The following is a 16134-nucleotide window of genomic DNA, read 5'->3' as shown; positions in this document are numbered from 1 at the left end:
AGGCTGTCTTCTGTTTTGGGAACAAATTCATCCGTGGCACCAGAAGTCTCTTCCCCCACACACAATGTTATGCAAAATGTTTGCATGTAGAACACAATAATCTTCCTGTCTGATACGCTTAGATATACTACCAGCAGGTCAGCTCGGAAAAACAAAATACTTTCTTTTTAGCAAAGCGTGTTTGCCGTTTAGCTTTCCTATTGTGGGTTTTTTACATCTTGCGTGCACATTTTTTAAATGACAAGTCATGGAATTTCCAGATACTTGAATGCTTATGGTTTTTGCAGCTGGAAGAAAGTTAAAAGTTGCCACTGGCCCTGGGATTACTGAATTTTGAAGTGTTTTATGACTTTAACTGAGTGATCTTGGTGCATCCACCTAACGGTGATTCCTTTATTCAAATTGGTTTGTTCCAAAATGTAAATGTTTGCTGCATTTGGGTTCAGTCAGGTCCAATGAATAATGTCTTGAATGAGAGACAACAAAGAGACTTGCTGTCTGTAACTGCATTTATTTTAAATGTATAACTGCACTTCATGTAATTGTTCTAGTTTTAATGTTTGTAAGGGGGATTCTCCAGGCTGCAACATACAAGAAAGGTGCAAACATGAAATGCATGTTGTTTGTTTTGGGGGCCTTGTTTGGCTTATTAAAATTTCAATTATGGAAAACAAACAAACAAACAAACAAAGAAAACAAACCAAAACCAAAATGAAAACAAAAATCCCACCGCCACTTCATTGGCCCTTGTAAATCTGCACTTTTTCCCTTTGCGGGGCAAACTTTGCATTTTTTTATCTTGGTTTTTCCCTCTTTGATCCCCCATAATGCATTATGTTTGACCTTCCTTGTAGGGTCAGCCAGGAGAAAAGGGAAAGACCAGCCTGAGAGTCAGCGTCCTGCAACCTTGCCGGCCTCCCCTCCTTCTCAGTTGCTCCGCAACGCGGGGGAGCAGGCTTCCAATACTAATGGTACACACCAGTTCTCACCAACGGGTTTAAGTCAAGACTTTTTCAGCTCATCCCTGGCGAGCCCCAGCTTACCCCTGGCCTCCACAGGAAAATTTGCACTAAACTCTCTCCTCCAGCGACAGCTAATGCAGTCCTTCTACTCCAAGGCAATGCAGGAAGCAGGAAGCACAAGCATGATTTTTTCAACAGGTCCTTACAGCACAAACTCCATATCTTCCCAAAGTCCATTACAACAAAGTCCGGACGTAAATGGCATGGCCCCGTCTCCCAGCCAGTCAGAAAGTGCTGGGAGCATCTCTGAAGGCGAGGAGATAGACACGGCCGAAATTGCACGTCAGGTGAAAGAGCAGTTGATCAAGCACAATATTGGACAGCGGATATTTGGACATTATGTGTTGGGACTGTCGCAAGGGTCTGTGAGTGAGATACTAGCCCGGCCAAAGCCATGGAATAAACTGACTGTGAGAGGCAAGGAGCCATTTCATAAGATGAAGCAGTTCCTCTCGGACGAGCAGAACATCTTGGCTCTTCGCAGCATCCAGGGTAGACAAAGAGGTAAGCGCTCGCCGGCCGAGGGCCTTGCCCTGTTTTCCTGTTAGTTACAACTGGTACAAGCGGGAAGCGGCCCTGTACGGGGCCGTTCGTGCATTGCTGCTGCTTTCACCTGATTCAGATGTCAGGTGCAGAAAGTACGGCTTTCTAACTCTGCTTTTCGGCACTCAAGCAGGTTAGTATCTTTGCTTGTGCTTTTTTTAGCTGCTGACTTGTGTTTGTCAGCAGGAGCCAGCAGCAGGGACGCTTACATCCCTCACTTCCCAATAGCTCCGCCTCAGAGCGAAACACAGACTGAAAGGGTCAGTAGCTACTAAGGGTATCAGCCCTCAGAAGTGCTTGAGAATTTTTATTTGGGGTTGTTTACTGAGACCAGACTTTTGTTGTGTCTTGTGCGATATTTTTTCCCCCCCCCCCAGAGTGTTTTGACAAAATATCGTAGGTGATGCATGAGACGAGCAATTAAGAAACAATCCTAATTTCAAGCAGCTTTGCATATTTAAGGCAGTGATTTTAAGAAATGCATTAAAACGTGCATTTCATTGTGATTCATCATAAGCGAAGACTGAGATTTACATTGAGAGAAACTGAAAAGTAAGTTGTTTACAGTCAAGAAGTATTGGAAAGGACAGGCAGGATTTTCCTAGATCTTGTTTAATCGAAAGCACACACTGTTAGATTTATGTTCTGTTCTTCCTTTTGATGATCGTACTTGAGGGGATTATCTGCCCATCTTTAACCTCTTCATTTTTGGTATCTCTAGACATTTATTTATATCTGTCTAATCTCCTTTCCGAACGTAGCTGTAATCTTTATTAACAAATCAGCCAGCCTCGCTTCTTCCAAAGTAGCCAGCTCCTCCAGCGCTCAGACAAAGGCTCGCGGGGGCGAGGACAGCTCGAACCCTCGCGTTCAGAGACAGGCTGCTAGCTTCTCATGTCACACAGCCCGTGATGTCAGAGCGACCATCCCCTGATTGTTTTGTTCTTACCAAACTTGTTTTTCAACAGAGAATCCAGGCCAGAACCTGAACAGACTATTTCAGGAAGTACCGAAACGAAGAAATGGGTCTGAAGGTACGTCACAGGCAGGTGTTTTTCTTTGCAGTCGATATCTAGGAAGTGGAGTGTGCTTTAGCTGTGTGTTTCCTTAAAACTGTGCAGTTTGATTCTGGCCTGGAATCTGATAGAAAAACAGACAGTAAGTATAAAACAAACCATGGGTTAGATGAACACTTCGCTTTTTCTAATTCTGCTGCTGCTGTACTAACGTAACGCTGTTTGGATACTTTTTCCCCTCCCAACCTCACTGCGTACGCAGATAAAAAGAGAGAAGTGATAGAAGTGGCTTTATAAAATCATCAGATCTATTGAAATGCTCTCTTTGCTATTTTTGTGATTTTGGAGGGAGAAAGTTGCACGGTTAACGTATAATCCAACATCAGTCGCATACTGCTTCTGCTCTAGATTTACTTCTTTCTCCTCATGGGGCTTGCGTTGACAAATAACACTTTAATACGCCGTTAAATTAGTGTGATACTTAAGTCAGTATGGTGTATGAGAAGGATAACAAGACACGTGAACAGCAGGTCAGTAAATTATCACTGAACAGGAAGTACGAACATTTTCTTCATTATAGATTAGTTGCAGAATTTTGCTTTTAGCAAAACGAGAGGAAGAAGAAAAAACAAAACCCCAAAACTTTGTATTTCACTCCAGTCAGAAATTATCTAGCTCACTTACAAATTACAATCTCATAATGAAAAATGCAGCTAAGTGCAGTAGCATTCACAGTCATAGTTTTCCCTCCTTTTCTTCCTCTTAGTGGTTAAAAAAAAAACCCCAAAAACCAAACAACTAAGTAATAGCTCTTAGCTGGAGAGTACTTCAAATGGTATCTGCGTTTAAATGACTGTTTCTCTTAATGTATTAACTTCTAGAAGGTTAAAAATTATTTTTATCTAGTTACTTTTTAATTCTGTTTTGGGCTGAATGTATACTCATCCTACTTTGCCTAGCAGCTGATGCAATTTTTAAGATGATTCCTGATCCTTTGTTTTTAGCTTTCTTCCTTTCCCCTCTGGTTCTTTTCCCTTCTGTTTCCTCTCCCCCTCCGAAAAAAAAAAGAAAAAAAAAAAAAAAAAAAGGGAAAAAAATAGACCTACATATGTTATCCTAGAAAAGGAATATATGACCACCTAGTTCTTCCTCTGATGATGTCAGTGTTCTCATCGTTCCAGTGCAGCTAGCGGGCAGGCTTTTGCACAACGAGGATATTTTTCTTTTATTATGTTAAGTACGTTCTTGGTGTTGTAAATATTGGTAAAGGTCCTACGTAAACTGTCGTGTTGGCAATATCTCAGTATATACTGTCTGTCTTTGTGTTAAAAAACAACCAAACAAATAAAAGCTTTCCCAGTGTCATTAGTTACGTTTTCCTCTTCAGGTAATATAACCACAAGAATCCGAACCACAGAGACTGGCTCTGATGAAGCCATCAAATCCATTCTCGAACAAGCCAAAAGGGAGCTGCAAGTACAGAAAACAGGTACGGTCTCATTTTGTCTCTTGCTCCTTTTATTTCAGAATTTAATTAAAACAATTACCATGAGCTTTCTGGTCAGTTAATTATATTCTAAAAACCTGGAGTGTAGGTTTGAAAAGCTTTTTTTTTTTTTTTTTTTTTTTTTATAATTTAGTGGAGTTGTTTCTGTCCATAAGGCAGCCCAGGTTAAGGTTACATGTGTCACGGCTTGGCAGGGTCTCTGCTCAGCGATCTGCCCGCTCTGCGCTGCCCTGCTCCCAGGGTAGTAACGCTGTGAAATTTCTAAACACCGTTTTTTCCAAGAGCAGAGCTCTGCCTTCTCTACACCACTCCACCCCTGCAGGCAGTCACTCTGCGGGACGAACCTACAAAATCCTTTCTTCTACCAGTTTGCTCCTTGGAAGGGGAATGGCTCCTGCCTTCTCTTCTAACTCAGGCCCCAGGGACAAACTGCATGGGAGAGGGAACTGAATGGATTTGTCAGGGTGAAGGTCATGATCGAGCCAGCAATTACCAGTCACATAGTACCATCATACTGCCGACATCATGTACTGAAATTATAACATAGGCAAACTCAGTTCTAACTTTTACATAACTTTATTTTTGATTACAGAATGTATTCAGTGAATGAACTGGCAAATCCAAAAAGCATTTTCTTTCCCAAAAACATCATTAGTTTAAGATTTTAGCCTGAGATAAGTTTAATTTTTCATAGTATGCTGTTGCGTAGTTAACATTTCTGTCTGCTCCACAGCCCTCCTGACTTTAAAAGAGTTTCCAGTACTGCTGAAGGGCTAATGCTGAAGTAGAGAGTACTGTGCACTACTTCTGTGTTGTTTTTTCAAGTTAATACTGATTTAGAGTTTTGGATAGTTGTTCTTTAAATGAAAACTAAGCTAATCTCATGGCAAAGTATAAAAGACTAGTTAATACACAATTTAAATAACACAACTTTATACAAGTAATGATTACATAGAGGAAAATGTGGGCTGTGTGCAGGAAACTGCAAGCACAATGTTCAGTAGCATGTTTCATCTGAGAATCTCAGCCTTCCTTTCAAATATTAATTCACCCTCAAAACTCTCTATGAAAGCAGTAGATAAAACAGAAGAGATAGTCCCACTGTCTTTTTTCCTGTTTCTTAGCTTTTCATGTATTTTATATCATGTGACAGGAAAGAATGTAGGGAGGCAAATTCAGAAATCTATTCCGATGAGGCATAAAGTTACTAGAATAATATGTAGTGTGTTTCAAATCTTATTTCACTTTGAGGCCACTTCTTGCAGTGTATGGGTTCCCTGTTACTATCTAGTGCTTCACTTCCCCCATTCTTTGTAGAGTAGCTTTTAGAGGAACTGGTTTTCAAGCACTGGGGACCTCAGTGGAGACTAACTTAAATGGAAACAGATGCCCTTGCAAAAACCTTCTGGCTCTGCAGAGATAATCTACACCCACGTTCCAATCTCTGCTCATCCCTGACTGCTGCAGCACAGCCACACGCGTCCTCGTTCGCCACTGAAATACTGCATTTAGGTGTTCTCTCTTCTGAAGGTGCCCGTGGCTCCATGATAGGGCTTCGGCTAAGGCAGAGAGCGATGGCCAGGCATCAGCCTGATTTTTGTAGAGCTGTTTATTTCAGTGGTTGGGACCATGGAACAAGAAAACAGGGAGCAGGAGCATATTTAGCTTGTCAAATGAAATAATGAAGTCTCTTACTAAAGTTCTCGCTTTGTTGTAATTTCTGTGTTAAATTTTTGGAGTTAAAAGGACGCACCGTATTTATATTGTAAGAGGGTATTAATAGTCCGTCCAGGTGAATGCAGCTGTGTTCAGTTTTGAGTGCGTGTTACGATTCATTTGTGGAGATAGAGAGTAGTGGAAACTTAAGTAACTTTGTAAATAGAATTATAAAATGTTATGGAGTACTTGGGGTGGGGGGAGAAGGGGTAAAGGCTTGATTTTCAAAGGCATTTATTTAAAAATTTTTACAATGGTGGATAACAGGCAAGTAGTACTAGACTTCTGCAGCTGAGTCTGCGCGTGCAAATGTCCAGCACTTTGGCAGCTACAGTAATTTTCCAGGGAATAACTTTGGAAATCTTACCTTATTTTGAAAAGTGCAGAAAAGTTTTCACTTTGCTTAGTGAAAACTCCTCCCTCCCATCCAGAAATGTATTGCAGCCCTTTTTCCAACCGGGAAATATGTACAGTTAACACATGTTGAATATAAAGCCATATTCCTCTGTTGCATTTAGTCTTTTGGTTGTTTTTCATAGCTGAGCCGGCTCAGCCGCCTTCTGCATCTAGCAGTGGCAATTCTGATGATGCTATTCGATCCATTCTGCAACAAGCCCGACGCGAAATGGAGGCACAGCAGGCTGCCCTTGAACCTGCCTTAAAAACACCACCTTTATCTCAAGCTGACATTTCTATCCTCTCCCCCAAACTAGTATCTACACCTGCAATGTCTTCGGTTTCCAGCTATTCTCCTTTGGCCATATCCCTGAAGAAACATTCATCTGTCACTGATTCCAGTATCTCTGCATTGCAGAACCTCTCTGGGCTCAAAAAGGAGCCTCAGGAGGCACCTGTTTTAGAGCTTCATGGAATAAGTGATTCTGCCCAGGGTATGTTGAGGCATGTTAAAAATGAGTTGGGACGTGGTGGTGTTTGGAAGGACCATTGGTGGAATACTGTGCAGCATGAGAGAAGAAATACAGCTCTTCCTGAAGATATAAAAGTTGAGGAAGCCAGTGGTGGAAAAGAAAAGGTCAGCAATCAGACTAGGCCAGATCGTAGCCAGCTCCAAAGAGTGGCCAAACGCTGAATCTCCGTACTCCCAGAGTTCTGAATTGAGCATGACTGGGGCGAGTCGCAGTGAGACGCCACAAAATAGCCCTCTCCCTTCATCCCCTATCGTGTCTTTGTCAAAGCCATCCAAACCTTCAGTTCCTCCACTGACACCCGAGCAGTATGAGATTTATATGTACCAGGAAGTGGATACGATAGAGCTAACGCGGCAGGTCAAAGAAAAGCTAGCAAAGAATGGCATCTGCCAAAGGATCTTTGGGGAAAAGGTAAAGAACTGGTTATCTCTTGTTCCACCAGTATTGTGAATGTGCGTTGTGCTCCTTACGTCGGTACGGAGCTCAGTTTAACGGAGGGGGATATGCCACGTATGTCTTAAGGAAAAATGTTTTTGCTTCGTATTTTAAGTATTTTAAAAATAAGCTCACAAAGGGAAGTGTTAGTTTTCCTGCATTTTGTGAATTGCATAAGTTTCTGTGCAAAGATTGGCTTCAGCACTTGTAATTAGAAATGGGGCCCCCGAGTTTAGAAACATTGAAAGCTGAAGCAAATGTTATGGAGGCTCAGTATTTCATGCCTAATGTAATGAATTCATGGAATATTTGAGTAATACCATTGTCATGACTGGAGAGTCTTAAATTTGTTGTAAGTGAAGATTGTGGACACAAGAGCATTTTTTCCCTTTTTTTTTAATATTTGGAAATGCGCACAAGGGTATTTAAACAAACACACTGAAAATCCCCTACCTCTCCTTAGTCTTAAGTCAAGAATCCACAGACATTTCTTATACCTGGTGCTTGGTATCTTAGTGCGCTTTGAGACGTTTTTAAGCAATGTTTGATTACAGATACGCGATGTACGATAAGACTTGCTGAAGTTCTCACGTTGTGGGCCCTAAGCGTTCGACACGTGGGATTCTGGGGGGGTCCCCAACCACCAGAACACACTTCCCAGGCTATAAGAAGTGGTGGACATCTGGTGTTTCTTCTTTCTTTAAAGAATTGAATCAATGTAATAGTATAATAGGAGCTGGCACTGCGCTGTTACCTTTCACTAAGATGTGAAATGAAAAGCCTGACCTTTTGGGGTCATTAAAGATCCCGTGGCAGCTTTCATTAAGTATGATTTTTAACCCCGGTACCTGTGCTGAATTCCAGGCAAGTAATTGCGTTCTGCCTGTCTGAAATTCCCCCTTCGCAGCAGTCGGCTGTATTCTTAAATATTTGCTTACGTGGAGCAGCCGCTGCTACAGGTGAAAACACACATCGTTATAATTCATACCAAAAAAATCAACCAAATACAGGCCTAGTCTCAAAAGTCCCAATTATTTTTGTTTGAGAACAAAATACATGCCAATCATTTCCTGTTTTATCTGCCTGTGTGTGCCTGGACTTTGTGTTTTTTCCTGTTAGAACTGATGAAACCGTTTGACACAAAATATGAAAAGCATGCAAATCTCGCACCATCCTTCTGCCGTTTGTGCTGCCGCTCCGTTCCTGCAGGAAAAAACCCACGCTCCAGAAGGAACCCGTGGCGGGAGGAAAGCATTTCCATCCGTTACCTACAGATGTCATTTTGCAGTTTTACTAATGTCCGTATAAAACCGATTTGAGCAATATAGCAGTAAAGGAAACCAAAGTGACTTAAATTACCCCCCTTCCACATCAAATGTGTTAACGTGCCGTTCTTGGTTGCTTCACTTCAGGTATTGGGGCTGTCCCAAGGAAGTGTCAGTGACATGCTCTCCAGGCCAAAGCCATGGAGTAAATTGACCCAAAAAGGCCGAGAACCATTTATTCGTATGCAGCTCTGGTTGAATGGTGAGCTGGGACAGTGTGTCCTGCCTGCACAAGGGCAGCAACAAGGACAAGGTAATTAAAATTCCACTATGTCGTTTGAGTTGAGGAGGAGGAAATCTTTTATTTTTTTAAATTTGCAGTAAGCGAGACTTGCACCCGGTGCTAGCCCAGGCGTTACTGGAAGTGGCAGCGTCCGCCCTCGCAGCCCGGCCAGTCCCTAGGGGGATGCCCTGGGAATGTTTACGAACGAAGCGCTTGTTTATGCGTAATTGATAAGCAGCAGTTATCACGTTCCTAATTAGGGTGATATTATCGAGGCATGAATATGATACGTAATTCAAAAAATTTTGGCCAAAGAGCTGGAAAATCTTGTGCGCTGTTTTCTAGGGTTGCATAGGGGATTTTTATCGTTCCTAGGAGAATATCGATGGCTTTCGCAGGAGGTGAGCTAGAAGAACTAAGCTTTAAAGGGGGGATGCTGTTGCAATTATGCTTTTATTGTGGCTCTCTCTTACCCTAATACCTATTGATACAGAAAGGCCAGACTAGAGTTTGGCCTCGGTTGTTCCCTTATAATGCCACTGTCTTAAATGAGCGGCGTGCCCGTGCCGAGATGAGCGGTTTGCTATTTGTTGAGCCTACTTACTGTTTAGTTTGTGGTTTGGCATCTCCTTTTATTGTTCCCTGATTTTCCTCTCCTCTCTTATCTAGTCCTTCACTCTGTGACATCATTACAGGATTCCCTACAGCAGGGATGTGCAAGCTCAGGTAATCAGCTGGTTTCAATGATTTGCTCTGAAATAATTCTCTGTGCTTTTGTTACGTTTCTTTTGCTTTGATGCCGAGAGGTTTCTTGCGTTTTGTTGTATCATACAGGAGACCCTTCAATTTTTTTATTAACACAGTTAATTCCTCGTTCTCTCCTTGTTGCTATGGCAGATGTAGGGAGTACACGTATTTAGCTGCATATATTAGGTAAAGAGACTCTGTCTGATCTTAGAGATCATTGGCTCTGTAGGGCTTTTTTTACCGTAGTTCAGCTTATCAGCTTGACATGTGACAATGGCTGTAAAACAAGCCTTTCGTTTGTAATGTGAGCTACATACTCCAGCTGCCTCACTCGCTGGCATATTTTTTCCCCACTTCCATTTGCACAAAATCTGCTTTGTTAATTTGAAGGTGGGGAAAAGACCACGTTAGAGCTTTCTTTTTCAAAAGCTCCATCAAATATGCCAAGCTGACCTTTTTTTCTCCCCTTTCCGTTTGCAAAAAAGCAGATGCAGCAAAGACGAGTTGTCAGAGAGAAGTGAATTGCTAAAGGTTTTATACGATGGCCACAGTATAGGAAGGAGGCTGGAAGGGAACAGCTGTGTTCCTGCTGTTAGATACCAAACTCTACCCACACAGACTTTTTACCAGTGATAGCCTTAACTGACGTAAACCACTCGGGCTGTTTTGTACGCTAGAAAAATACTTGTGCCCTGCTCTGTACTTACAGCCAGTGCCCTGTATTGGAGAATTCTTGCAGTTCAGGATACGGAGGAGGGTGGGTTGTGCTCTTCTTCCACCTTTCTCCCATTCTGAAACACACTTCTTTTTTTCTGGAGCTTGCTGGGTTTGTTCTGAATATCCCAAGCAAACTACTTTTTTTCTCTACTGGGAAACTATTTTGCATTCTAAAAGATTTTACGAGAAGAAAATCCATGAAGATATTCAGTCCATGTTTTTCTTAAGAACAGTTGAAAATAAATAGATAAAAGCAAAAAAAAAAAAAAAAACCATGCCCCTGGTAAAAACAAGCCATGAAAACACAACTAAAATGGGAAAAATTATTTGCAATCATAGGGCTATTGTTACTTGTAGCCAAGCATTTAACGAACATGGAAACTTCCTGCGATGTTCATTAAAAGCGTGCCATTGACTACTTTTTTGTAGCATCGATACTATGCAAGACTAAATGTTACAGTTATAAACGCCTAAGACAGCATGGAAAATATGAGTAATTAATTGTAGCCATTTTAAGAGGAATTTGAAATCAGAGGAGCTGGGAAAAGGCTGCATTGTTATTGCTAATTATCATATTTATGACTAACTGTAATTATAAAAGATTGAAAGACAAGCCCGTAGTATTAAAATCCGACCACCTTACGGATTCCCGTGGGGCTCGCTGGTAGCTGAAAGTGATTTCCTTCAGGAAGTTCAGTTTTGCTGCTGTGATATTTTGCTCCCCTCCCACACTCCCAATCTCGTTTGTCAGTTCCTGCCCTTGAGCTAATACTTTGTGAGGCGACACGTTCCTATCAGCTAATAAAATCATATTATTGATGATTGCCCTCCTTTCCTTAAAGCAGACTTACAAATGAGAAAATGGGCTCGTGCCCTTTTCTTCCTCCTTTCCGATGATTAAAAATAAAATTGTTGTACAAGACGTTCCTTTCTTGGTGCCTTTCTCTGTATAAAGGAATAAGGAAGGTTGTGACACCACGCAGAGCAAAAAAGCAAAGCCACGTTATTTGAATGAGGAAGGGCAGTTTGGTAATTTTCTTTTATTAGCAGCTGTTCTGTAATTAAAAGCGCAGCAAACAGTTTGGAAAAGGTAATAATAATTACGCATTTGTGAAAGATCCTCCACTCCAGGGCAGGGGAAAAAAAAAAGATGGCTCCAATTTTCTGGTCTTCTGAGACATTTCCCAGGAAAATCAAGGCAGAAAAGGTTGCATACTTGTAATTTTAAAACAGAAATTAATCAGAACAATTTTGAAACGAGAAAAGGTCTGGAGCCTTTTCCATGTAATATAATTGGCTTGGAACTTACTGAATGCATGAAGGGGAAAGAAGTGAAATTAAACTAATACATTCAGTGGCTCCTGAGTGCTTTGCCAAGAAGGTCTTCAGTGTACAGAGTGTCAACATGCATAGTAACATCTCAAACTTTTATTAGCTGTGAGTATTTTCATTACCGTTTGGCACTGTTCTATCAAACTAGCAAGGTTTTCTGGATTTCTGACCCAGTTAGTTACACTTCTAGATCATAAGGTTTTGATTAACACCTCATTGATGAAAATCTGTTCTTTTGTCCAGTAGTTTTCCATTGTCACACGTGGACAGATGGACCCATCAGTCTTTTAAATGTAAGGATGAATGGATGAGCATTTGAGAGAGAGGTAGCAAAGAGGAGCCAGGCTTACTTTGCTTCTTTGCGAGCTGTATTTATGAATTTTCAAAAAACACAGTCTATACCAAAATTACAACCGGAGATAGCCATATGTATGTATCTGTATTTTTCTGGCTGTGACCTCTCATCAAGGCTTTGGTGATTTTGTGAAAGTTTCAATGAACATGTTTTACACAAAAATGGTGTCTGTACCCTAGGTGGTCAAAAATTGTATCACCGCGCCTTTTCTAACATTTTTTTCTGTGTATTTCTTTCCACTTAAGTGCTCTAATGCCCTTGGGTAAATCTGCCTTTTTAATGATTTATGTGTCAAAAGCACAGACCAAATCACACGGGAAAAAAAAGTTGAATTAGTGTCACCCAACTGCATCAGCATTTTTTGATGATGAATTTGGCCCTTATTTAGTTGCATTACTGATGATCAGAGCTGGGTTGGGTTTGGACGGTAGCCATGTGCCAGAAGAAGGTTTATGTGCTTCGATATTTTTCTAAAAACTTGTACTGTCTATAGCTCTTATTTGTCTTATTTTGGGGTCTTACGCCTTTACTGAGCATCTATATGACATTAAGTCAAAGTTTCTTTTTTCGTGCTGCTGGTTTCATAGCTACTCCTAGGAAAGCTGATTTTTTATTCACTTTTGTATTTATCCTCTGTGAAGGACATATACTCTCTATATACTACATTAAAGACTTGCAAATGCTCAGTGGGAAAAAGACGGGCCTTTTTGGTATGTGTTTCTGTAAGGGTCGTCTTATGACCTAATGTGGAAATCTTCATTTGCCGATACAGCTGCGGGTGATCTCAGGGGATTTTGAATTTCCCTTTTGTTTGTCTTCCTTTCTGGGTATCATCCATCATTCCTAACCTCATGCTGCTTAGCAATAGTAACACTCATGGGAGTTGAAGAAAGGATTATAGCAGCATAAAACGGGGAGCTAATTAGAGCTTGTTTCAAAATCAGAATCTAGCTTGAAATAATTGCATATTATCTGGCGATTTAAAAACCCAAGATCTACTGTATTTAGATCAACTAAAATATGCATAAAAGCTTTATTTTCAAAATAAAACATGTGTAACAACAGGGAGATTACTTCTTATCATCCCTTGGGAAAGAAATCTGAAAAAAATCGGAACGCAATCTATGGTTTACTGTAGTTATGTTAGTAACAGACACATTGCGGAATGATGACAAACCCAAGTATCCGTTACATTTTTATTTATGTAATGCGTATTCCTGTAATTTGAAATTAAATAATGAAAAAAAAAAAATTCTTCAGTGCAGAAGCAGCAGAGCAGGCAGGTGTGTGCTGGGTAGATCTTCCCGCTTGCCTGGTGACGGAAGGATGCTGTCGCACTGGCTACTCCGGGAGGAACGAAGTGGGGAGAGAGCATACTTCAGGCTTGCGGTCCGTATTCGGGTTCACCATCCTGATGCGCTCACTAGGCACGTGGTGGCAATGGAGAAGCTCTTACACCCCCGTCTCTCCATGGTTCATGATTATTTCTTCCATTGTTTTCGCTGTTTTGCTTTGGATGAGCGGAGCTCTCTGAGATGATGCTCCAGAGCACGATGGGGATTAGCACGTGTAGAGCTGAATCCTTAGTACCTTGAGATCACACAAGTGATCGGTCCAGCGATGCTGACAGATCTTCCCAAATTGTTTTTTGATCTTGAATCAAAAAGAAGGGAACGATTGTTTTGCAGTCATTTGTTGGCATTCCAAGTTAATAAAATTGTATGCCTTGAAATGTTTGTGGTTAATACAGTCTATAAAATGGAAGAGAAGGAAGATCACGTGGCTTTTAGTAGCTGAGTAGTTGGACTGCAAGAATTCCTTGCATAGGTGGTTTATGTTTGATGACCAATTTTTGAGTCTTTGCGTTTGGTTGAGAAGGTTGTCTCCTTTTGTGCTAGGTGCAAACGCATTTTTAAAGTTTGGAGCTGAACAACTGAGCCCAGCGGTTATCTTCGTGCTAACCCCGAAACGCACTGACGCGTATTGGTGAAGTTTCCACATTCTTTCGGCGTGGCTTGAGATCGCGGCTCTGAAGCAGTTGGCCGTGGCTGTCTTGATTTCAAACCATAGGATATCAGTTGGCTCCTCATAAGGGCAGCTGTTGTAGTCTGTCTGTAATGTGTGTGATCATATTCTGTGCCATTTCCCTGACATTTGGACCATGAAAACCTTCCTGGCAGCCTTTCTGGTATCAATAAAGCTGGGAGAATCGCTGTCAAGGCACCTTACTGGGACCTGGGAATGCAGCATGAAGTCAGTGTTTCGAGTTCGTTCTTAATGTAACGTTGGCTGTCGTTGTTAGCCATCATCTGGTCATTTCTGCCTCTTCCCTAGGTCTGTCCACCCCCAGCATGCTGTCTTGCATGGCCGTGTTCCTTTGTCCGTCAGCGATGCCTTGCAAATAGTTGGTATTTGTAGAGAAATTCCTGTCCTAGTTGTATTCTGTTCTGTCCATTGAACCACCCGGTGGTTAAACTTGCAGAAGATGACTCCGTCCTCATTGTGGTCATAGCTTTACTGTTATGAAAGTGCTAAAGTGAAATACATAATCAGAGAGTGAACACTATTTTCTAGGCAGATATTCCTTGCGGCTGAATTACGATGACAAAGCACCAACACACTCTTCATATTAATACGGCAAAGAGGAGAGTCCTGCTGGATTCTGAAGACAAATTTAATTCACTCTGAAGTGTGGTTATGGGTTCGTAGCATTCATTTTGGAGAAGTTACCCAGTCAAGTTGCAGCTATGTTTTATTTCTGTGGTTAATTTGGGAATGTGGGTCCTTTACGCTCACTCCCCTTTGGCGTGCGTGAAAAAATCTCCAAGCGAGGAGCTCCTGTGTGGCTCTGCAGTAGCATTTAGCCAGGCACACTAATGCCTCCTTCTCAAAGTCTTAACTTCTAAAAACTAGAATTAATGAATTAACATATTTTTTTAAGCTGTATGAAGAAAGAAACGTTCCTGACTGTTATTGCTGCTGCACTCTCAGGTAGTTTTTAGGAGTACCGGTTAGCATAAGAGCTGCTAGAAAGCAGTCGCAGTTTGTGAACACGTGCTTCCTCTGTAACTTCAGCATCAATCTGAGCATGCAAGTTCCTTGCACTCTCTTCAGGCCTGGCTTAAAGGAAACCACGGCCATTGAATATTAGAGCTCTGTAAATTCCACTGCTCGTCATTTCATTACTTACTACTTCGTTTCATTAATTACCAGCGTTTTCTTTTCCCTCCACTTGCACGTTTGGGGATGAGCAGCCTCCTCTGGGGAGGGGGGCCCGCGTTACCTCCCCTCCCTGCTTCCAGGCGCAGGGGCTTCTCTGCCAGCTGCTAACCGCGGAGGAGCTGGGTGGGAAGTGCCGAGCTGATGCGTTAGAAAGCCAAACATAAAAATAACTGGAGCAGCACTGAAACGTGAGCGAGGCCGTCGCAGTCGTGCTGTGGCGCGGGAGGGCCAGGCAGCTCCGGGGGGGTCAGGAGCCGGGGTGATGGCCAGGATCTGTCCCCCGTGGGCTGGCAGCTGCAGAAAAGGTCAGAAGGGCTCTTTTCCGAAGGGAGCCGAGGTTTTTCTGTTGGTAATAGGAGGCTCTGGCAGCTGGCAGAGCTCACGTTGGTCTTTTGGTTGCTTGTGGGAAAAGGAGGAGGCTGGAGGTCCAGCCCCTGTGGCCACGTGGCTGCCACCGGTGGGACGGAGATAGCCATCGTGTCCTCGGCCATCCCCGGGCAACAGCCCAACCGCTGCTCAGCAAATTACAAAATGCTCCTCCGCTGGATGAAAATTACCTTGCTTTCAATTCAAAGAACAGATAATGGGCTATTTTCCTCCCAAAATACTGGAAAAAAGGTGTGCTAGCACCGAACGCGAGGGTTGTTATTCCCATCTTGTAATGGGGATGGAGCTACGAGGCATCCGTCTTCTCCAACAAGTAGCTCTGAAACAGGGAAATCAACAGCCTGTTAGACTAACAATGAAATCCTCTTCTAATTATAGATATATATTACTTGGTAGCAGATCGTTCCCAAAAAGAAAAAAAACAGAAAATTACCAGAAAATTAATACCTTCTAAGTTACCTGCTAGCCTGTCCTTGGCATTGGGGTGCAGCAGGAAAGGAGGAAAACTGATGAATTTGTCTCACCTAATTTGATGGGCATTGGAGGTTTTTAAATTTGCCGGCAGCCATCCAGAGAAACAGCACATGAAACAATCCAGTGATTATTTTGAATCTGATAAGAAACACAACTTGCATTGGAAACAAAGCAAAGTGGATTT

At 42.1% G+C, this 16134-nt stretch overlaps 1 protein-coding gene across 1 annotated transcript in view; it reads left to right on the top strand.

Annotated features, from left to right (window-relative positions):
• The window catches only part of LOC104619316 (homeobox protein cut-like 1), a gene marked incomplete at both ends in the record, with an annotated part of 35334 nt that extends 25892 nt beyond the window's left edge, over nucleotides 1–9442 (top strand). The window contains 7 exon segments of the mRNA XM_010285153.1: nucleotides 855–1526; nucleotides 2534–2599; nucleotides 3969–4070; nucleotides 6344–6872; nucleotides 6874–7144; nucleotides 8581–8746; nucleotides 9386–9442. Coding sequence (XP_010283455.1) covers nucleotides 855–1526; nucleotides 2534–2599; nucleotides 3969–4070; nucleotides 6344–6872; nucleotides 6874–7144; nucleotides 8581–8746; nucleotides 9386–9442 — 1863 coding nt within the window.
• Between the last annotated feature and the right edge of the window lie 6692 nt (nucleotides 9443–16134).

The sequence above is a fragment of the Phaethon lepturus genome, unplaced genomic scaffold (assembly GCF_000687285.1).
Source record: "Phaethon lepturus isolate BGI_N335 unplaced genomic scaffold, ASM68728v1 scaffold37080, whole genome shotgun sequence".
Lineage (NCBI taxonomy): Eukaryota > Metazoa > Chordata > Aves > Phaethontiformes > Phaethontidae > Phaethon > Phaethon lepturus.
Note: the sequence above shows the minus strand (reverse complement) of the source record. Positions and strands in the feature narration are given on the sequence as shown.